At 41.6% G+C, this 8416-nt stretch overlaps 1 protein-coding gene across 1 annotated transcript in view; it reads right to left on the reverse strand.

Moving 5' to 3' along the window:
* The window catches only part of Thsd7a (thrombospondin type 1 domain containing 7A), a 221701-nt gene extending 214625 nt beyond the window's left edge, over positions 1-7076 (reverse strand). Inside the window, exons 1-2 of the mRNA XM_055612922.1 lie at positions 7040-7076; positions 5901-6732 (exon numbers count right to left, since the gene is read on the reverse strand). Of these exons, the coding sequence (XP_055468897.1) occupies positions 5901-6732; positions 7040-7076 (869 nt within the window). The remainder of the gene's footprint in view (positions 1-5900; positions 6733-7039) is intronic.
* Between the last annotated feature and the right edge of the window lie 1340 nt (positions 7077-8416).

An 8416-nucleotide genomic window follows, 5' to 3' on the forward strand; every position in this document is an offset into this window, starting at 1 on the left:
CCTAATATCTAATAAAATAGACTTCCATCCAAAGTTAATCAAAAAAGATAAGGAGGGCCACTATATTCTCATCAAAGGAAAAAATCCACCAAGAGGACATCACAATCTTGAATATCTATGCCCCAAATACAAGAGCACCTACATTCATAAATGAAACATTATTAAAGCTTAAATCATACATTGATCCTAATACCTTAATAGTGGGAGACTTCAACACCCCACTCTCATCAAGGGACAGATCAACCAGACAGACACCAAATAGGGAAATAAAAGCACTCACAGAATCCCTAAATCAAATGGACCTAATAGACGTCTACAGATCTTTTCACCCAAACTCAAAAGAGTACACCTTCTTTTCAGCACCACATGGAACCTTCTCCAAAATAGACCATATAGTTGGTCACAAAGCAAGCCTCAACAGATACAAAAGGATTGAAATAATCCGTTGTATACTATCCGACCACCATGGACTAAAGCTGGACATCAACAACAACAGAAACAACAAAAAGCCGACACGCACATGGAAACTGAACAACTTACTACTCAATGACAGCTGGGTCAAGGAAGAAATAAAGAAATTAAAGACTTCCTAGAATTCAATGAAAATGAAGGCACAACATACCCAAATTTATCGGACACATTGAAAGCAGTGCTCAGAGGAAAATTTATAGCACTAAATGCCTGCAAGAAGAAATTCGTAACATCACATACAAACAACTTAATGGCCCAACTGAAAACCCTAAAAAAAAAAGAAGCAGATACACCCAAGAGGAGCAGACGGCTGGAAATAATCAAACTCAGGGCTGAAATCAATCAATTAGAAACAAATAAAACTATCCAAAGAATCAATGAAACAAAAAGCTGGTTCTTTGAGAAAATCAACAAAATAGACAAATCCCTAGCCAAACTAACTAAAAAGCAGAGAGAAACTATCCAAATCAGCAAAATCAGAAATGAAAATGGGGACATAACTACAGATACTGTGGAAATCCAAACAATTATTAGGTCATACTACAAAAACCTATATGGCACAAAATTTGAAAATCTAAATGAAATGGATAATTTTCTTGACAGATTCCATCTACCAAAATTAAGCCAAGATCAGGTAGAAAGACTGAATAGCCCTATATCTCCCAAGGAAATTGAAGCAGTCATTAACAGTTTCCCCTCCAAAAAAAGCCCTGGACCAGATGGCTTCAGCGCAGAATTCTACAAGACCTTCAAAGAAGAGCTAACACCAATTCTCCTCAAACTCTTCCACAAAATAGAAACAGAAGGAACACTACCAAACTCATTCTATGAAGCCACAGTCACCTTGATACCTAAACCACACAAAGATCCAACAAAAAAAAGAGAACTTCAGACCTATCTCTCTTATGAATATTGATGCAAAAATACTCAATAAAATACTTGCAAACCAAATCCAAGAACACATCAAAGATATCATCCACCATGACCAAGTAGGCTTCATCCCAGGCATGCAAGGGTGGTTCAATATACGGAAATCCATCAATGTAATCCACCACATAAACAAAATGAAGGAGAAAAACCACATGATCATCTCCTTAGATGCTGAAAAAGCATTTGACAAAGTCCAACACCCATTCATGTTTAAAGTCTTGGAGAGATCAGGAATACAAGGCACATATCTAAACATAGTAAAGGCAATATACAGCAAGCCTATAGCCAACATCAAACTCAATGGAGAGAAACTTAAATCAATCCCACTGAAATCAGGGACAAGACAAGGCTGCCCACTGTCTCCATATCTCTTCAACATAGTACTTGAAGTCCTAGCCAGAGCAATAAGACAACTAAAGGAGATCAAGGGGATACAAATCGGAAAGGAAGAGGTCAAAGTGTCACTATTTGCAGATGATATGATAGTATACATGAGCGACCCTAAAAATTCAACCATAGAACTCCTTCAGCTGATAAACACCTTCAGCAAAGTGGCAGGATACAAAAATCAACTCAAAAAAATCAGAAGCCCTCCTGTACACAAAGACAAAAAGGCTGAGAAAGAAATTAGGGAAACAACACCCTTCACAATAGCCACTAATAACATAAAGTACCTTGGTGTGACTCTAACCAAGGAAGTGAAAGACCTGTTTGAGAAAAACTTCAAACCTCTGAAGAAAGAATTTGAAGAAGATCTCAGAAGATGGAAAGATCTCCCGTGCTCATGGATTGGTAGGATTAACATTGTGAAAATGGCCATCCTGCCAAAAGCAATCTACAGATTCAATGCAATTCCCATCAAAATACCAACTCAATTCTTTACAGACCTTGAAAAAAAGATTCTCAGCTTCATATGGAGAAACAAAACACCCAGAATCTCCAAAACGATCCTGTACAACAACAGATCATCTGGAGGTATCTCCATTCCTGATCTCAAGCTGTACTACAGGGCAACAGTAATAAAAACTGCATGGTATTGGCATAGAAACAGAAAGGAGGATCAATGGAACCGCATAGAAGAGCCAGAAATAAACCCACACACCTATGAATACTCGGTATTTGACAAAGAAGCCAAATCCATTCAATGGAAAAAAGACAGTATATTCAACAAATGGTGCTGGTCCAACTGGATGTCTACATGCAGAAAAATGAAAATAGATCCATATCTATCACCCTGCACAAAACTAAAGTCAAAGTGGATCAAGGACCTCAACATAAAACCAGATACTCTAAATCAGTTGGAAAAAAAAAAAGTGGGGAACAGCCTAGAACTCATTGGCACAGGAGACAAGTTCCTGAACAGAACACCAACAGCACAGGCTCTAAGAGCAACAATCAATAAATGGGACCTCATGAAACTGAAAAGCTTCTGTAAAGCAAAAGACACAGTCATCAAAACAAAACGCCTGCCTACAGATTGGGAAAGAATCTTCACCAACTCTTCTAAAGAACTAAAGAAGCAGAAAAGCAACAAACCAAGTAAACCCATTAAAAAATGGGGAATGGAGCTAAACAGAGAATTCTCGAAAGAGGAACATCAAATGGCAGAGAAACACTTAAAGAAATGCTCAACCTCATTAGCCATTAGGGAAATGCAAATCAAAACAACCCTGAGATTTCACCTTACACCCATCAGAATGGCCAAGATGAAAAACTCAAGTGACAACACATGCTGGAGAGGTTGTGGAGAAAAAGGAACCCTCCTCCATTGCTGGTGGGAATGTAAACTGGTAAAACCACTTTGGAAGTCAATCTGGCGCTTTCTCAGACAATTAGGAGTAGTGCTACCTCAAGACCCAGCTATACCACTCCTAGGTATATACCCAAAATTTGCTCAAGTACACAATGACGTTTGTTCAACCATGTTTGTAGCAGCTCTATTTGTAATAGCCAGAACTTGGAAACAACCCAGATGTCCATCAACAGAGGAATGGATACAGAAATTGTGGTATTTTTACACAACGGAATACTACTCAGCAATCAAAAAGGAGGAGATCATGAAATTTGCAGGCAAGTGGTGGGATCTAGAAACGATCATTCTGAGGGAAGTATCCCAGAAGGAGAAAGACAAACTTGGTATATACTTGCTTATATAGACTTACAAGATATGATAAACATAATGAAATCTACACACCTAGAGAAGATAATCAAGTAAGTGGACATGGGTGAAGATGATCAATCCTCCTTTAGAAAGACAAATGGGATGTGCATTGAATGTATGACAGGAGTCTACCGCAAAAGGCATCTGAAAGACTCTACCTTAGCAGTGTTTCAAAGCAGACACTAAGACTCATAACCAAACCATGGCAGAGTGCGGGGAATCACATGAAAGAAGGGGAGTTAGTATATGGAAAGGATAGGAGCTCTACAAGTACCAAATGTATCCGGGCACAGGGCCTTTTCTGAGACTGACACTCAACCAAGGACCATCTATGGATATAACCTAGAACTTCTGCTCGGATGTGGCCCGTGGTAGCTCAGTAACCAAGTAATTTTCCAAAGCAAGGGGAACAAGGACTATTTCTAACAGGATCTCAAGGGCAGGCTCTTTGTCCTCCCCCCTCCCAGGGGAGGAGCAGTCCTGTTAGGCCGCAGAGGAGGACTTTGCAGCCAGCCTTGAAGATACCTGATAAAACAGGGTCAAATGAAAGGGGAGGAGGTCCTCCCCTATCAGTGGACTTGGAAAGGGGCAGGGAGGAGACCAGGGATGGAGTTGGGGAGGGGGAGGGAATGAGGGAGCGGGATACAGCTGGGACACAGAGTTAAAAAATTGTAACTAAAAATAAAAAAAAATAAATAAAAATTTAAAAAAAAGGGAAAGAGTGGTAAATAGGTTCAAACAGCAACTAGGACTGCATGTAGATCAATGGCACAGTGCTTGACTAGCATAATCACAGCCCAAGGGTCAGCATCCAGTGCCATAAAATGCTCAAATAAAATAAAAGGTGACCAGAACAGTGGTATTATGAGAGAAAGTTTTTGTCTTAGATCAATCGGTCACTTCTTTTTATTTACTCATTCACTTAAGCTATAACCTCTTTGAAAAGTTTTTCACCTATATCTGAAAACCCACAGTAATGCAATCAATAAACAAGAACAGGTGAAGGAAAGATACCGAGCATGGAAAAAAAGAATAAAACCAGTGGGTTATTCGAGAAAACAGCAGGCGTGACACACAATCCCATTTGGATTTCCAACCTCCAAAGTAAACAGGAAATTATAATCTTTTACAAGATTTCCAGGGGCACCAAGAAACAGTCTCCAGCACAACAAAGGCATATGGGCTGACACATCCGTGAAATTTATCTTGTGTTTTTAATCAAGAGAGTAGACTGCCTGATGTAGGAGATGGCACACCCAATGCCACTTCTACAATAAATGCGATATAAAATGCTGAGTGACGATGCTATAATTTCCTTGGTTCACTCCAAAGCATAACTTCATAAACATTTCTGGAAAGGCGATTATGCAAACGGTCCAGCTAAGCCACTCCTAGACGGTCTGGCTTATCTAAGAGCAAAATTTGGCTAGTTGAGAGAACACCATATCCTTCCCAACCATCCTCAGGGAATACCATTTTCACAACAAATCAATCATACACGAGGTAGCTTTTCATAATCTAGTCATTAGGTACCAGAAGATAATCTGCCAAATAATTCCCACCTAGGAATTGCTGCCAATTAACTACATTTCCGAAGCCAGGCCGCTCCTGGTTAAATAAACTCTACTTATCCATATTTCCCACCGCTTCCTATTTTCTTCTCTGGAGTTACTTTGCTTTATAGAATGTGCGAGAATATTATTCTTAGGTATAGTTCCCCAGGTAGTTGTTAAGAGCAGATTTTGTTTATAGGGTAATTCTGAAAATTCTATAAACTTGGAGAGATTACAAGTGTGCCTTATTCTATTAACTCACTCAAAAAAAAAAAATCTGAATGCAAATTCCCAATACTCCAAGCTCCAAGTAATTTTACTTTCTTTTCTGGTGGGGAAAAGCAGTACCGATGGTTTAAAGAAGCAAAGAAGCAGTATCATTTATTTTTTATCTATCTATCTATCTATCTATCTATCTATCTATCTATCTATCTATCTATCTATCTATCTATCTACCTACCTACCTATTTATTTATTTAGTGGTGCTGGGAACTGAACTTTGGGCCTCACAGATGTTAGGCAAATGCTCTGCCACTCGCCTATGCAAGAAGCTGCATTTTGTCATTTTGTTATAGTGAATCATTCACCAGCTAAGAAACCTTAAACTAGGAAGGGGCCTATACATGGACAAAATAAAGACCGTCTTGAGATCTACCGTAGCCCACACGCCTTGAACTAGGGATCATCTGTCACAAGTTTATTCCAGGAATCAGTATGGTGAGTCTGCAGTGCCTGTTGTTCCTGTAGACCGAAGACAAGCGATGTTACTGGTAACAAAGTTTTACCTGAGGTCGGCAGCTTTCCCAGTTTTGTTCGCGCACAGCACGTCCCTCGTCTGGTATCCAATCTGGATGTCCCAGTATCTGTTCTCCTGTCTGTTTTGTCTGTTTCGGTTTCTCTTCTTCTTGATGAGCTCGCGGGCTTCTGGGTCCTTCATGGCTTTGCCTCTGTCTTTCACCCTCTCCTTGTTCTTGCCTCGACGCCTGGCTTGCCTGGCTTGTCGTGAGTGAGGCACAGAGCATGCGCTCCAGGGCCCTACCTGCAAGCTGTACAAGCTCTCCTCTGCCTCGCAGGGGCTGGACTGGCACACCTGGAACTCGGTGAGGTTGGGACAGCCAGAGCCGCCAAACTGTGGCGGTGCTACCACGTGCCTCGTGCGGTGCTGCAGGCCGCTGCCACAGGTCCTGGAGCACTCGGACCAGGGGGAGAACTCAGACACGATGCAGTCTTGCTGGCAAGGGATGAGGCAGGCCTGTTCCAGCAGGGGCTTGGGCTCAAAGTACTCACAGATGATGTCCTCGGCGGGAACGTCCTTGTCCTTCTGGATGCACGTTATCTCCCTCACTTGGATGCCTTCATCCCCCTTCACGCATTCTCGAGCTTTCTCCAGGCTTTTGGAAATCACAGGCTGGCACTGATTCCAGGGTCCCAGCCTCCAGTCGTACAGCTCTTTGTGCCAGTCACAAACTTTGAAGCAGTTCTGTTGGTTACTGGGTCTCGCAGCCTGCTTGCAGTTCGTATGTAATGTTGTCCAGCCTTCCACATGAGCACACCATACAGCCCGGGTCTGGATGCCGCCTGGTCCACAGTCGTCTCCCATGCACCGTCCCCAAGGACCTACAAAACAGCGCAAGAGTTAGTTAGCAGGGCCACAGAAGGCAAGCGACACGCCATTCCCATTTTAGATGTGTCTAGATTTAGTACATTAACTTCCCCGACATCTTTTAAAGTAGGTCTCTGTACGAGACGCCTGGAAAATAATGATGGTCCCCGAGTACTCCTACAAGAGGCAACTGTGTCAGGAGTCTATATAAGGTAACAGCTGGGGCAATTTCACTTCGGGTCCTTTTGGGATTACTAAAAGTTTGCTTTGATTCATTTCCTTTATTTCAGGTAATTGGAGACGGTTGCTCATAAAGGGCACGAGAAACTCGGAGAAACTCGGCACAGTGGAAACCCATTATTCTTGCCTCACGCCTTGAACTCTGCTTTAGTAAGTGGTAAAGAAAATAGCCCCTCGTGAAAGCCTTTTCCTCCAGGCTTTCTTTGCCTGGGCAATTAACTATTTTGCAGAAAACGCTCTCCCTCACCTGCTTTTTTATTGTTGCAGGGTATGACTGCAAAGGTCTAATAGTATGTTCAGTATTGCTGATAAAATTTAAAGTGATACTTTATGGTAACTAAAGCTGGAAATCAAAATTTTTTTTATGTGAAGGTACTTGCTGTAAATTAAAAAGAAACAAATTAAAAAAAAATACCTCAGTGAACTATAGAGATGAGCGAAGAAATTTATGATAAAAACAAAACTTCTCAATTGCCTGATCCTTTTGTTGAGCAATGACTCTGAATTCTTTCAAGTCATTCCTTTGTTAAATATGAATAACTTGGTGTTTTTTGGGACACGTGAGTCAATAGATTGAGTGTGAAAGGGAGCTTGTTATCCCGGAACATTTTTCAATGTAGAGGTAGGTCTTTCATTTCTTTCTTTTTTACTTCCTTTCCTTCCTGGTTATTTTTTAATAACCAGTTGCAAATAGATTCTTCTCTCGTATAATACATCCCAACCACAGTTTCCAGTTTGCCCTCCTTTCACTCCTCCGAGCCCCAACACCTGCCCTCTCCTCCAGATACACTACCCCTTCTTCTCTTCAAAAAGAAAGCAGGCCTCCCAGAGACAACAACCAAACACGACAAAAGAAGATACAATCTGACCAAGTGAGGCAGGACAAGGCACACAATCGGAGGAAAAGGGTCCCAAGAGCAGGCAGAGTCAGAGACACACCTGCTCCAACTGTGAGGAGACCGACAAAAACACGGAGCTAACAGCCATAACGTGTACTCAGGGGACCTGGCGCAGACCCGTGCAGGCCTCATGTTTGCCCCTTTGGTCTCTGGGAGCCCGTCTGAGCCCTGCTTAGCTGATTTGGTGAGCTGTGATCTCCTGGTGCCCTCCAGCCCCTCTGACTCCTCCAATATTTTAACTCCTTCAGGTTCCCAGAGCTTTGAGCTCAGCGGTCCAACGGGGACCTCTAATTTAGACTCTTTATTTGCAAAATGTCTGGCTGTGGCTTTCTGCACCCACTCCCATCTGCTACTAAAGGAAGCCTCTCTGATGACGACTGGACAACGCAACAAGAATATGTCTCTTGTCTACTTCTTTTTCTAAGGCAATTGATACTATTTTCAGGGTGATTACAAACTCGAGGGTATTAAATTAAGAGTACATTTTAGAATTGAGAATAAACACAAAGATCACATAAATACATGATTTTCAAAATGTCACTAAGATGGGTACCTATTT

Source organism: Psammomys obesus, unplaced genomic scaffold, assembly GCF_907164565.1.
Source record: "Psammomys obesus unplaced genomic scaffold, mPsaObe1.curated_primary_1811, whole genome shotgun sequence".
Lineage (NCBI taxonomy): Eukaryota > Metazoa > Chordata > Mammalia > Rodentia > Muridae > Psammomys > Psammomys obesus.